At 41.2% G+C, this 15,493-nt stretch overlaps 1 protein-coding gene across 3 annotated transcripts in view; it reads right to left on the reverse strand.

The window, feature by feature from the left end:
* Positions 1-7,975: 7,975 nt before the first annotated feature.
* IL12RB2 (interleukin 12 receptor subunit beta 2) overlaps positions 7,976-15,493 on the reverse strand; it is a 71,191-nt gene continuing 63,673 nt past the window's right edge. For 2 of the 3 annotated variants that reach the window (XM_068965960.1, XM_068965959.1), the window contains 2 exons: positions 13,267-13,366; positions 7,976-8,515 (listed from right to left, as the gene is read on the reverse strand). In XM_068965960.1, the coding sequence (XP_068822061.1) occupies positions 7,976-8,515; positions 13,267-13,366 (640 nt within the window). The remainder of the gene's footprint in view (positions 8,516-13,266; positions 13,367-15,493) is intronic. The other variant, XM_068965961.1, reaches the window with a different exon arrangement.

The raw sequence follows: 15,493 nt of genomic DNA on the forward strand, positions 1-15,493 counted from the left end.
AAAATCTAGTAACAAAGCATAAAATCCCTCATTAGATTTTCAGACCTGATTAGATAAACACTGTAAAATTGTCAGATTTTGTCATTAATCTGTATATTAAGTGTCAGCTTTCAGAAACTGGGCTCATGATTTTTTGCTCAGTCTAGGTATACCTCCAACATGTTCTTTCAACTTGAGAGTCGATCTGATGATCAAATATGGGGGTTATATGAGAAGTGATTGAAAAGGGATTGAGAGGAATTCATTAAATCAGTAATGAAAGGTAACCTAAAAGTACAAGCTTAATTTCAGAAAGTGATTAGGATATAAATTATTAAAACCATTAAGATTTTGTCCATGGTGGGAAGTGTTAACATTGGAAGTATCATTTAAATTACTGCTACATCTAAGCCAGAGGTCAATAGATTTCAGCCTGTGTTCTGTTTTGTGTACAGTTCCTGAGCTAAGAATGGCTTATACCTTTTAGAAGTGAATGATGTATATAATTCCCAAAGTTTAAAATAATGGTCCGTCACAGAAAATGTTTGCTGACCCCTCGTCCACACCATCACTTAGGTCAACATAAGAGTTCTTTAAAAAAAAAAAAAAGTTACTGGTGCAGACTAAATCGCCCTATATGGGAAGTTGTGAAATTTGAAGTATTTAAAAATTTTTATTTAATCTCTAATCAGAGTAAGGGCAAGAGATTCAGCAGCTTTTTAGTAAAGATTTATTATTTTTTAAGAAATTATTGAGTTTGCAACCTAAATATTCTGAAAGCTGTTATGGAAAGTATAATTTGCTAGACTAAGACACTTAATGGCATGGTTATAGGTTTTCACATTTAGTGGCAATTATCACTTGATATCTTTCTGTTGTGCTGACTGTGCCATAAGATGAGAAATAGAAATATTTTACATGGGTCAGAAAACAAATGTCAACTTCTTAGGTTGAACTGGGGCATGGATTAATGGATTCTGAGAACTACATTTCTCAGCTTAATCAGGATATCCATTTAGGCAGAATTTAGCTTTTGTGTCATTACTTCTGTCTTACCTGGGAGTCAGTTCACTTTGAAATGGAAAGGAAGGATGAGAAATGGCCCATACAAGTTAGAAAATGATTTACCAAATTATGTTTTTGTTGGAGGTGTTAATTATGTGAAAGGCAAATTACGTGACTTTATGTGACAGTTTACATGAAATTTACATTACGGTGAAAGACTCAGTTGTGTCTGGCTGTGACCCCATGGACTGTAGCCTGCCAGGCTCCTCTGTCCATATGATTCTCCAAGGGTATCCTGTCCCTTCTCCAAGAGTCTCCTGCATTGTAGGTGGATTCTACCAGCTGAGCTACCAGGGAAGCCCCTAATTACATAGGTAATACTAAATCAGTAACATTAGTCCCTTTTGCTGCCTGTTGGAGAGGCTATGACCATTCTGGTGCACTTGAATGTGTATTCTAAGTCTTGGAAAACAAAGAATACTTGGTGATAATTACTCTGTTACCTCCAGTTCTCTTGTGAATTTTTCAAAACTAGACTACCTAAAGTGATAAGAATTGCTCTGAACTGATCTTGGTTGTGGCTTTATTCCTTAAATAGTGGCATAAGTGTTACTGTACTGGTATGGAAATGTGAAAAGTGAAGGGCTAGTTAATACTTAGGATTTTGTTACTTGGAGAACTGAGCTGGGAGAATGACAATAGTTCGTTTGGACAGTATTGTTTACACCATAACACCATAATTGCAGTTGCAGCTGACTTCTCTCACAGATTTTAGGACCAAAAATGCTTCAGTTTGAAGAAATAGTTTTCATTTACCTAGAATGGAGATGTATAAAATGATCCAGTTGAACTTGGTTCTTGTTATTGCCTAGAATTTTGTCAGTTTGGGACTGAAGTTTTCTTACTTAGCTGATGAATAATGTCAGAAATTTTATTATGGGAACTTTTACACATTGAATTCCTTGTTTCACACCTTGGGTGTAATAATCCAGTCAGCTGTTGCTTTGTTTGGCAGGCACATTGACAAAATAGTGACAAATGTTAGATAAGCACATGTTTAGACATTATGTCAATGCTCAGGCTGCCAGAGGTTTGGAAATTATCTAACTCATCAAAGAAGATGGTGTCTTCCTCTCCACCCCCAGCTGCATTTCATAGCTGAAAATATTTAGGTTTACATGACTGGAGAAATGAATTAAACACAGGAACTTTTCTGTTTATAGATGAAGTTGGTTTGTCTTCTCTGGAAATTCTGAATTTCCAGTGAAGCTTCCACATTTTTTTTCTCCAACAAAAAAGAACACCTTTTCCTAAAAACTACAGAAAATTTGGTTTCAGCTTGATACTGTGTACTTGTTTATCAAGGCTTCACTTAGGTGCTACAGTTGTAGTAACTTAAAAAAGGCCATGGGAAGACTGGATTGGATAAATTACTTCTGATAAAGGTGTCCATTCGTCACTAATCATGCGAAGAAAATCAGCATACCCAGCCAGGTATATTGTGTGTGCTTCTGACCACTGTATTTTGTTCATAACTGTATCCATTGAAGAGCGAGTGGCACTTTGTCACTGTGTCAGTACAGTGGATTGATATACATTGTATTGATACAATGTATTATAGAGTGGACTGATAGACATTGTATCAATACAATGTATTATACAGCAGATTGATACAATGCATTGTATTGATACAATGTATTATATAGTGTGTTGTTACAATATAATACACTGATATACATTGTATCAATACAATGTATTATACAGCAGATTGATACAATGCATTGTATTGATACAATGTATTATATAGTGTGTTGTTACAGTATAATACACTGTATCAATACATTTGGATTGGTCCACCCTCCACTCCAGCCCTGCATTTTAAGTCAGAAAGTAGAGCTGGAAGTCACAACTGAAACAGAGAAGTGCTTTGGATGCTGTATAATGCTCAGTGAAAATAAAAATAAGCTGAGTTCTCTTTAGGAGAAAAAGGACAGTTTATAATCACCATTATAATAATCAGCACCTCCTAACGACACCCAAATATGGGTGTTCCTTCTTACCTTCCCCCCCGCCCCAGGATCATCAGTTTCTTGTCATTTAAAGTTATTAAACTTTTATGTGCAGATTTTTAGAGGAAAAATTTTGAGACGTATCTGTAGCTGGAGAAATTATTGGCTAACTGTCCTTTCTAGCTATTTTTAATCTGTTGCAAGCACGTGAAAAGTGGGTGTTTTTAACAACAAGAAAGTCTATACAGCTGTTCTGAAAGTTAACCTGCCACAGACCAGAGGGATCTAAAGGGAGTGTTATAGGAGTGCAAAGGAATCCAGTCATCTGCAGTTGCGGGAGAGTGAGAGAAGAAACAGGAAATTGTGAAAAAGAAGGCAAATGGTCTTTAATGCCCTCTGTGATGGAATAAGGTTAAGATTTCTTTTTATAAATGAAATCTCCGGTTTTCAACTTGGTATTTTTGGCTAGGGATGAGGGTCGTGAGGTTCTTAGGAAAAACTATGTTAACGCAGGTTACAATCTTTCTGGTGAAAATCCAGGACCTATGAAAACCAGTCTCGATCAGAATCTCGTAACAGCTTTTACTGTATTTTGTTGGATCCAGTTACCTGTGGGTAGTATTAAAATCTGAAATTGGAAAAGGGAAGATATGGACTCCACCTGACATTCTCTTGCCTAGGCAAGGCCAGGGTTCCTTGTGGAAGAATTCTTCACAGTCGTGGAAATTGATAAGTGGCCTGAATTAATTTAAAGGGACCTTGTGGCATCACATAATAGGTCTGTATGTTTCTTGGAGATGTGATTGAAATCTCAGCCAAATTAAGAATGGTTTTGCCTCTTATAAATAAAAGAACCATCAACAAAATGTGGAACCAGTTACCATAGAATAAAGGAAAGGCATTTATGTTTCAATAATTCATACAAGCAACACAACTGAATAAAAACGGCCCTAATTCGATTTTACTTAAGAAACAGCCATGTTTGGAAAAAATCAGGTTAAGTTGGATGGAGTTATAGATATTTTAATTAAAGAGAGAACACACTGTTCTGGTTACTTTTCTATTTGGAAGGCATAATGTTTTTATGCATAGTTTTAAAATACTTTCCAGTTTCCTTAAAATAATGGACTTTCTCAGAAGTGTTACTTTCCGTCTGTGACCTTCCGTGTGCCTTGTAAGATTTAGATAGCTGAGTAGATAAGTTAGCAAACTTAGTGCCAGATTTGTCCTGCTGTCATTTAAGATTTTCCTGCTTTTTAGGTAGTTTCCTAAAGAACCAAGAATGCTCTAGAACTTTAGAAGTATGGAAATGCCAGTTTTTGATTATCTAGTAACAATAGGTTCAAAGATTTTTATGGAATCACAGGTATTGTCAACTACAGTCAGAATCCCAATTGATAAAAAGTTTGTTGTGCAATCACTTGCATAGAGAAGAATTAGAGTAGTTGAAAGTTAGGCTCTAAAACCAGACTGTGGTATCAGGTTCTAATAGTATGACTTGGTTTTAGTTAACTTGTACCATAGTTTTCTCATCTCTGAAGTGAAGAGAACACCTACCTTAAACTAGTCATGGTGAGACCTGAGTTACACCTCTTGAAAACTGCATGGACTAAGTACTGTGTTAGAGGTTGTGGATCATTATTAACAATTCCTGTAAGAATGGGAGTAAAGGCAAAAATTTTGGCTTGTTATATAAACTTTTATTTCAAAGATCCATTGCTTCAGTTACTACTCTTTAACATCCATCCCCCTCTAGTCAATGCTGTGATAAAGCTTTTTTATTCACTTTATGAGATTTATACAGTTTTAGTCTACATTGCTAGGAAAGGAATTCCTGACTCAAATTTTACTGAATATTGCCCAGCTGCCTCCAGAAAAGAGCCAACTAACAGTACTCTTAACCAGCTAATTTTTAATGTTTTTAATTTGGTAAGGGAAAAATGGTACTTAATTTTTACTTCTTTGATAAAACAGGTGTGTTTTTTCATGCTTATTGGGTATTTATATGAATTTTGTGAGTTGCTCACTCAGTCCATTTTTCTTTGAAGTGATGGTTCTTTTTTCGTATTGATCTGTAAGTTATCTGGCATATCTTGAAAATATTTTTATCATGGGTATCTTTTATCTTTATGGGTATTTTATAAAATACCCATATTTTATGGGTGTGTTTTGGAAAGTTTTTATTGGAAATTTATTCTAGTGTAGACTGATGTAAAAATATGACTCGTTTCTTTCCATCATCAGTTGGCCAACTGATTAAATTCCTAATCCTTTTTTTTCCCCCCACTAGCATGAAGAAGAGGACTTTCTGATCTCTTTATTCTAGAGAGTGATTAATTTGAGGGTTTACCTATTAGCCTTTCATAAGGGTGGATAATGTGAATGTCCTTGAGTCCTGCAGGCTAGAAAGAGAACAGGGCTTCTTTGGAAGGCTTGAGCAGTGATACTGGGACAGATGACAGCTACATCAGGTGGAAGAAAAAGAGCCTGATGGAGAAAACCAAGAATCGAGTAAGGGGTACTGACTAGAATAGAATGTGCCTAGCTTGGCATCTCTTTACTGGTATCTGGGCATTGGTGAGTTGCAGCTGTAGGCTATTCGTGGAAACTGAGAAATTGGGACAGGGTGGAGGGGAAAAGGCACTAAAGGGAAAGAACTAGATAACAGCTTGGCTTTCCTATTGCTTATAAGAAAGATAGAGGCCCAGGAAGTGGAGTTTCTGGCTTCTGGTAAAGAGGGTCTTTTTAATGAATAATTGAAGGTAATGATCTTTACACACAAATTGGTAGAGATGCCCGTGAATTCACTGAGAATGAACTTGAACTCTGTTTGTAGTATTTAGGTCCCAGAGAATTAAGGAATTTGATAATTTCAATAGAGTGGAGATTTCTGGGTTGGCTTTTGGGATGTGTATCAGGAGTGAGGATTTAAAGTATTGCTAATTTTCCTGAGGAATGAAAGCCTGGCTATATGAATATTGGTGAGCTCTACTAGGCTTGGTAAATGAGGCAATCTGATCTAGGAATTTTACTTGTGTGTGGGAAGAAAGGAAGATTATAAAAACTATTTGGAGCAAGGGCAGAATGAGGTTACCTATCCTGTCATTCACGGAAAGAGGGCATTTTATCTGCCAGAGTGCGCAGCCAAAGGCATGCTCAAACATGTTTTTGGTAGCTCAGCGGTAAACAATCCAGCTGCAATGAAGGAGACTTGCAGGAGACATGGGTTTGATCCCTGGGTTGGGAAGGTGCCCTGGAGGAGGAAATGCTGCCCACTCCAGTATTTCTGCCTGGGAGATTCCATGGACAGAGGAGCCTGGTGAGTAACAGTCCATGGGGTGGCAGAGAGTCAGACACAGCTTAACAGCAACATGTATTGCAGTAGGGCTGTCAGTCAATGGTAGGGTAGAGTCGGGGTTGAGAATGAAGAGGATTACAAGCAAATGCAAGTGTCTCAATAAAGAAGCAGGCATAGCTGGACTGCCTTCTAGAACAGAAGAACAAGGTGGAGGCGGTGGCAGGAGATATGTCTTACTTTGTATTGATAACCTACTCTATCAATCTGATTCTCCCTCCAGCAGGCACGGTGCTGGAGAATCAGATTGCTGTGATCCCTGCCTTCAGGTTACTTACAGTCCAGTAGAGAGGAAGTGCATTGTACAAGGGGAGTGCTGAGGAGGCTTCTGCATCCTGAGAAGGAGACTTTTAAGAAAACAATTGAGGACTGCAGTACCACCTGGGGCTTTAAGGGAAGGGAAAAGGAAGTGGTGGTGGTTTTGTTGCTAAATCATGTCTGACTCTTTGTGACCCCAGGGACTGTAGCCCACCAGGCTCCTCGGTCCATGGGATTCTCCAGGCAAGAATACTGGAGTGAGTTGCCATTTCCTTCCCCAAGGGAAAAGGTTTGGGTGGTTAAAAAGGAGACTGGGACCTGTGTGTTGAAGCAGGAGGGGAAGAATGGCTAAAATGGCTATTAGTAATCAAAAGAAAGCAAATACAGGAACAGCAGGTATTGCAAGAAATAAAAGTTGGCTCTTACTCTCAAGAGGTGACAGTTTGGACTGCTTCTGAGGTGGCAGCTTTGTCTTTCATGACCTATTGCAAACAGTCAAACAAGGGGCTCCACAGCCTGGGTGCAGACAAGCTAGTGCTGAAGCTGCGGAGATGCAAGGAACCATGCAGTGGGGGTGCTACACAGCAGTTAAACAGAGTAGAATAGATGTGTAAGGAAGAAGCTTAAGCTTTTCAAATAAATCCTGGGAGAACTAACTATGTTAGTCTGGAATGGCAGGAGGCATGGATGAAGAGTTAAATATGACCTAGCAGAGCATTTGTATCTCAGGGCAATGGGACATACCGATCTAAACACAGATGTGGTCTATAGTAGCAACTCTATATACAGTTGACCCTTAAACAGTGTGGTGATTAAGGGCATCAGCTCCCCTCTGCAGTTGAAAATCTGCATATAACTTTTAGTTGGCCTTCTGTATCTGTGGCTCAGCACCCAACAATGGATCATGTAGTACTGTAGAATTTATTATTTTAAAAAATAACGCATATAGGTGGACCCATACAGCTCAAACACATATTATTCAAGGTCAAGTATAAATGGTTGTTGAATGAATGGTCCTCTGCACTGTTTGCCATTGCTAGTAAGAGTTTTGGTTTCTACTATTGTCTTTCCCCTTTCTGGACAACATAGACAAGAAAGTTGCAAGAACCCAGGTTGGAATTTCTAGGTCCACACAGCAGTGGATGTAATCTTAAGGCTCTGAAGAAGGCAAGATGAGGTATCTGGATTTGATTACAGCCAACTCTCAGTTCCTGAGATTCACCCTGAGCTGGCTTGCCTGCCCTCTAGCTGCACCCAGATCTGACGGGAGCACCCAGAGGTAATGACCACTGGAGCAGGTGTCTGGGTAGACAGGACATGCCTTGCCGGTTGGAGGTACATCAGCTTTCCAAACTTCAAGCTTCGCCACTCAGAGCATGAGGGAGCCACACCCCATCTTTAACTGGTCCAGAGTCAACTTCTCACCACAGGAGAAGGTAAGTGGGCGAAGGGAACTTGAGGGGAAAATGGAAAGAGAGATGTGCTGAGGCAGTTCTTCCAGAGGATCAGTTATGGGAGCCTCATGTGAAGGGAGATAATTCATGTTGGAGGGTAAGTAGCCCTCATGGGTAGGAAGGTAGTCCACTGGGAGGATGGTCAAGGGGCTGGCTGGGTTTCCCGGCTTTGAGTCAGGGCCCTTGCTCCCTAGCACCTTGTATAGGTCCACGCCTTGTCCTGTCTCTGCTGTGAGAGCCCTTGGAGGTGGTGGGCTCGAGGCACTGTACCCTGTGTCTTCCTCAGAGGTATAGTGACCTTGGATTCCTTGTCCCTTTTCTGACCAGCTGGGGTGATGGGGAGGTCTGAAGACTGGTGTCACTCGACAAAGGACTTCGTTGATAACCAGGGGCTCAGGTTCTTCAGGAGTGGCCCAGTCTGTCAGGAGCCTATCCAAGGCCAGCTGTGTCTTTTCCTGAGAAAGGGAAAGAAGAGGCTCATATGGGTATGTTGAGTAAGTAGCCTTGACAACCAACTTGTTCAGGGTTCCAAAAGGCCTCGCAGCCTGCACTACCTACTCAGCTTGAGGCGCAACACTGTGGGCCCTTAACTTTGGGAGGTAAGAGAGGCAGTTAACATTGTTGGCGAGCCGTGGACTCCTCTCAGCCCCTAGCAGTGAGTGAGTCACTATCCCACTCAACCGTCAGCTAGGCTGTTTCTGGTGAGTCAAACTGCACCAGCTGCTTTTCCTCTAGCATAGAAGGCACAGTGGGTGCAGAGGAAAGGCTGAGCTTGCAGCTGTCTAGGGAGGAGGCATGGAAGACTTTAAAAGGATGATACTAGAGCTGAATCCTGAGAGGTGTATAGTTTTTCCTAGGTAAGGAGCTGGTGGGGCAAGGAGGATTGGTCTACTCTGGAAGCTGCTAGTTCTTTCTTGGGACAGGCACACTAAGGCTTTAGAAAGAGGAGGTCACATAATGAAGGGACTTTTAAGGGATACTTAAGAGTTCGGGCTTTGATACAACTGCTGAAAGGTTTTTGGCAGGGTAATATCCTTGTCAGTTCTGCTCTTAAGACTCCTCTAGAATAACTTATTTGGAAGAAGTCTTCATCCTTTCCTCACTATAGCTAATTTTGTCTGTTACTCTTCTTGCTCTGTCTTTCTCAACATCTGGTTGGTTACATCTCCTTTCCAAGCATACTACTGATTCCTGAGTCCAAGTTTAAGCACTCTATTGACCTTTCTTTTTATAGGCATTATTGGGCTCTCCCCATACTTGAAACTTTCTTTTATGCTGCCTGCTTGATTTTTCTGAAGAAGAGCTCCAAAGCCCACTTTCAGGAAGCCCCTAGTGACTGTTCCCCACACTGGATTCCTACAACAGCAAAGAAGCCAGCTGTTAGATTCTTGGCACAAGATGCTTTATACTGTTACTTAAAAAAAAAAAGGCAAACCCTGCCCCCTCCCCAAAACATGTCTGTCAGCTGCAAGCAGGGACCAGATTTTATAGGAGGAAGATAATAAAACTAGCCTTTGTCTAGGGCAAACCCTGAGGACTAATCCCAGCTCTGAGAATCTACAGCTTGGGAAAACGCAATACACCTCTCTGGCCTTTGAATCACTTATCTGTAAGATGCCAAGCTGTGCGAGAATGGTATGATCTATACTGGTCACTGAGGTCCTCTCCCTTGCCTCAAGCATGGCAAGTGTCCCCAAAGTGAATAACAATGCCATCTCAGGGCAGACTTCTACAAAGGGCCCTGAGCAGCCATAGGGTAGGTGTGTACTTTTCTTTTCAGAGCCTGCTCTTTTCCTATTGCTAAGCAATCTGGCCCTGGCACATTGGTCTGGCTTGAAACATGGCTGGCAGCTGCCAAAACACTGTAACCACCACTAGGGAAGGATCACAGAGAGTGAGGATCGCCTTGTATTCATAAGGCAAGGCTCTGCCTTTTGACAGTTCTGGTAGTACCAACAGAGGGTGTACCTCAGAACTTTTACAAAGCAGGCCCCCTGGCTGACAAGATCATGGGGCAAGGCCTCTTGGACCAGTAATAACTCAGGTATATCATAGGAACTATTTTAAGCTTTTAAAAGCTCAAAATGGATAACATCCCAGTATTCCCTTTATGCTTGGGCCTTTTCCTCTCGAGTTTAAAGACCATGTCTTTTTGGCCACATTTTAAGAAATGGTAGGTGGCTCAGATGGTAAAGAATCCACCTGCGATGCAGGAAACCTGGGTTCAATCCCTGGGTGGGGAAGATCCCCTGGAGAAGGGAATGGCAATCCATTCTAGTATTCTTGCCTGGAGAATCCCAGGGACAGGCTACAGTCCATGGGGTTGCAAAGGGTCAGACCTGACTAAGCAACTGATACTTTCACTTGCAGGGGAATGTAAAGTCTGGGAACTCAAAGCACATTTTGTTGGAGGTGAAAGACTATTGTTTCTGATGTCTGTCCCAGCCTGTCACCAGAAGAGCAGTTTGGCCCTTTAAAAATATTCTACCCCTTGCAAGGGTCTAGTGACGTGGGGTTCTGAGGCTGCCACAAGGCGATGGCATGTTTAATTTTTTTTTTTAATTTTCTAATTTATTGTGTTTTTTTGTTTTTGTTTTTTTGTTTTTTTGCAAAAGAAATATAGGGACATAGTCTTGTATATATATATATTTTTCTGTTCAAAGAGAATTTGTAATAAAAATTAAGTGGCCTTCATGCCTTCAACTGCCTCCCCAAAGATAACCACCATTACCAGTTTCATATTTAGGCTTCCAGAAATATCGTGTGCACATGTTGGAGAGAGAGAGAGAGAGAGAGAGAGAGAGAGAGAGAGAGAGAGAGTGTATAATCACCTTCCTTTTATACAAATGAGAATCCACTTTAGACAATTACTACAAACTGCTTTTTTTCACCTTTATACTAGAGATTTAGATACATATAGATCTCAGCTTTGTTTTTAGTAGTTTCATAACCTCTTACTGTACAGATATACCCAAATGTTTAAACTGGCCCCCTGGTGGCAGGTTACATTATGTAATGTTTGGCTTCTATTTATAACGCTGCAATGAAAATACTCATACTGTAGAACTTCGGGCATGTGTGTGGCAATTTCTGTTATTGTTTCCCTGTGTTACTTTCTCTAACCCTTTGTTTATCTCAGCACCTCTTCTAAGCTTTTGATGGGCTCTTCAGTGGCTCTGTATGCCTCTGTGTCCCCTCATACCCAGGCAGTGGCAAATAGAGACCATGCCACCAAAGCCGCCAGCGTGGGAGCCAGGTGTCTGTGACTGACCCGGAGCTGCTCCCCACTGTGCTATTTCAGGCTTTCAGGACATGGGACTATGGCATCTCAGCATTGGAAGAGAGAGGCCTTAGAGCTCAGCTTATTCAACTCCTGGCACCTGAATCCCCTCTAACACTAGCAGTGGCATCCTTATTGGGTACATTCCCATAGGTCATTACAATACTGCCTCCAAGTGAGGGTCCAGTGTGGGAACACCTCTTGAGTTAGTCTTTTCAGCTCAGAGGCACTGACTGCTGGAAACACCTCCCTCACCCTGTGCTGAAGATCTTTTAGAACATTTAAAAGTATAATGGCAGACAGCACATCCTACTTATGTGTGAACCCAGGATCCACCTACTAGTCGACTAACACTGGACAAGTTACTGAATCCTCTGTGCCTCAGCTTCCTTATTTGAGAAATGGGGACGATCACATTATAACCTCATAAAGCTGTCGTACAGGTTAGATGTTAATACATGAAAATTTTTTTACAGTGCCTGACATAGAGAATGTACATTATATTTTATACATAAACATTGTGTGATATGTTATATATCATAATATAATATATAATTATATATCAAATACTCAAATATATATCATATACATGCATACATACATATATTGTTACTATTATACTGTTCTTGCTACTGTAACTTAACAGGGACAAAACTCCTCAACAGAGAAAGAAGACTTCAAGAATAAATCTTCCTGGGAAGAAAATGAATGATCTTTGCCTTGTACGATACATGTGCCTTACATGGCATCTGATTTAGTCTTCACAATATATATAAGAGGTATTGTTAACTCCTATTTTATGGAGGATGAAACTAGGGCTCATGTCATCAGACAAGCTCCTCAAGGATCACTGACACAGTAAGTGGCAGAGGTGGCCTTATTTCAAAGGAATTAAACTGTGGTGACTTAAATTCCTACTGACGCAGACATAGCTGGGACCAGCTCTTTCCCTGAGGAGCAGCTGGTACCACTGTCTTTTGGCCTGAGGAAGGGTGTGGATGAGAGAATACATGGGTGACTGAAGAAGAAAAGTCTTGGAGGAAGCGGGCTCTAAGACATGCGAGTGTGGGGCTGCTAAGGCCCCAGCTGATGGGAAGACCATGGGCCCCCCGTCCCCCTTTATTCCCCGTCAGTGCATATTCTGGCTCCGCATTCAGATGCTTTCCACTTCAAGGTCCTTGGCCGGAGACCTCTTGCCCGCTGTGAGCTGCTTTCCCTTCCTGGGACGGTGGCAGCAGGTCCCTGCGTGTCCTCTCCTCCCAGCACTCCCCTGTGCTGGCTGAGCAACCTCTCCTGCCTCAAAACCTTTTCCTTGCACAATGGAATGACTTACTGGCTTCCTGCCAAAACCAAGATAGTCTGGGCTCTATTTATCTGTTCTGAGCTCACAAAGGACTGGGAGCATCACAGTAAAAGCTTCAGTGCTTTTGAATTTGGATGAGCCAATGCTCACCAAATACACTTGCTTTTTAAATCTTTTTTTGAAGTAAGCTGAGGTGAGGAGGGGAACATAATGCATAGATAGGAATGGAAAGCTTTGGGTTTTCAGTCTTGGTCATAAGCTTCAGGGGCTTCCCAGGTGGCTCAATGATAAAAGAATCCACCTGACAATGCAAGAGATGTGGTTCGATCCCTGGGTTGGAAAGATGCCCCAGAGTAGGAAATTTCCAACATTCCTGCCTAGAAAATCCTATGGACAGAGGAGCCTGGCAGGCTGCAGCCCATGGAGTTGCAGAAAGTTGGACATGACTGAATGAGCATGCACGCATAAGCTTCAGAAAATTACTATGCATGCGGGTGATAACTCAGACGGTAACCTGGTATGATAAACAGCTTACTCACAGGATCTAAGCACCTAGGTTTCCCTGTAACTACAAGGGGAGACTTAGAACCCCATCGACTGGCCAACACGGCTTTACACCTTACCTCCACGATAGGATATTTCTTGGCCCAAGTGCTATTTGCTGGATCTGGAATTTCTTTGCTACACCACTGAGGTCTGAGGGCCAAAAGGAGAACAAATACCCTGCAGATAAAGACAGCATGACATTTGGTTAAGGGTGCACACAGTGGCATGGAAACAGGTTCTTCAGTTCAGTTCAGTCGCTCAGTCGTGTCCAACTCTTTGCGACCCCATGAATCGCAGCACACCAGGCCTCCCTGTCCATCACCAACTCCCGGAGTTCACTCAGACTCACGTCCATCGAGTCCGTGATGCCATCCAGCCATCTCATCCTCTGTCGTCCCCTTCTCCTCCTGCCCCCAATCCCTCCTAGCATCAGAGTCTTTTCCAATGAGTCAGCTCTTCACACAGGTTCTTAGTGAAGTGATTTCAGTGCAGGATTAAGCAAATGAATAAAATGTAAATACTGCAGGAGAAAGATGTTGCCTCACCTAAGGCTGGACTAGTTTTCTATGAAGTCTGGACAGATGATAACGCTTGTGCCAAACTACTTAGGGTTTGCTAAATAAACTATGGAACTTTCCCTCAGTATGATGTTTAGCTATCATTGAGCAGCCAAGTGCTCATTCAACAGACATTGACTGAATCCCTAATGTATGACCAGCACAGTGCCATATGCTGCGTGGATAAAACAGCAAATAAGAGGACATGGTCAATACCCTTGGGGAGATTACTATTTAGCAAATTAGAATGTTTATAAAGAGCTTATAATGGCAAATACACTGTTTTGCTAAAAGTAAATAAAGACTAAAACAGGATACAAGTGGCATAAACAGCTTGGACATAACGAAGCTTAAAAAAAAAAGCCAAGAAAAAAATACCATATGGAAATATCCAGCAGTAGTTGTGTTTTTATTTCTTTCCACATCTCTGGGTTTTTGAAGATACTTTAAGATGAGTTTATGATGTGGAAGAAAAATCCAAAAAATGTTTCTTATATGCACATGACTTAACTATTTTGCCTTTTAAAAAAAAAACTCAAGAGCAATATGAAGCAGTTTTAAAGATGTGGCTTTAATAAACTTTGTTTAATAAGAATAGCGAGCTGCTGTGATGTATTTAGCCCTTTGAAATGAGATGAGGCCATGTGACTAGGTTTTTTTTTTTTGCCCAAAGAAATGTGAGCAAAGGTTCCTGTGACCTAGTATAGATCATGCAGATGAGGAAAGTACCCAAAGGATTGTGGGCCAATAAAATGGAAGACAACTGGATCCCTAAATGGCTGTGTGGAGCAGAGCTGATGACCAATTGGGATGACACATCTTAGAATTATATGGGAGAAAAAATAAGCTATTTTATTAAAGCCACTATATTTGGAGGTTCTTTCTTTCTTTCTTTTTTTTTAACAGTAGATGCCTCTACCCTAACTGATACTATTTCCCTCAGGAGGATGCATGGGATTCTAGTTGACTCTTTGAGTTCAACTTTTTCAAAGTCTACCTAAAAAGAGCTCTGCTTTGAAATATGTATCACATATGAGGGAGCTTTAATAAATGGAAAGCCTTTCAAACAAGTTCAATGGCCAGTAGAAGATGACTTTTCTACTGTGGTTTTACTTTGATCTCTTCTACTTTACACAACATTTGAAGAAAACTATTGAATAACTAATTCCTTAAAAAAAGTATTCATACCAAATGGTACATGTTTAAAGAAATTTTAGAAACTATAGTTAAACAAAACTAAGATCACCTATGATTCTATCCCCCTGTTATAACCACCATTAATATTTTAGTGTATATCCTTGGGGAGGAGTATATTAACTGCCATCCAGTACACGTTTTCCCCTCTTTCTTGGAAGGGGACCCTGATTTACTGGGACAACAAGGAGCCCAGCTCAAAGGTCACAGTTTTAAGCATCTCTTGCCTCATCAAGTTCTGGCCAATGAGATGTCAAAAAAGTGTCACATGTGACTTCTTCACATGAAGGCTCCTGAATAGGTAGGTATGGGCACTTTCCTTTTCCCTAGAGTTGCAGAATGCAGGCCTGATGGCCACAGTTCCTGAAGCCATTGGGCCATGAGGTGAACTTCATGAGGGTCTCATGAGGGCCATGAGGAGAGAAGCCAGTGTCTGGACAGTGCAGCAGAAAAAGGAGCCTAGGTCCCTGATGACCAGGGAGCTCCTACACCAGTCAGTACCTGAGTTGACTTCCTTTACCTGAGTGAGAAGCTTAGCTCATCTGTCATATTA

This window comes from Capricornis sumatraensis, chromosome 2 (assembly GCF_032405125.1).
Source record: "Capricornis sumatraensis isolate serow.1 chromosome 2, serow.2, whole genome shotgun sequence".
Taxonomy (NCBI): Eukaryota; Metazoa; Chordata; class Mammalia; order Artiodactyla; family Bovidae; genus Capricornis; species Capricornis sumatraensis.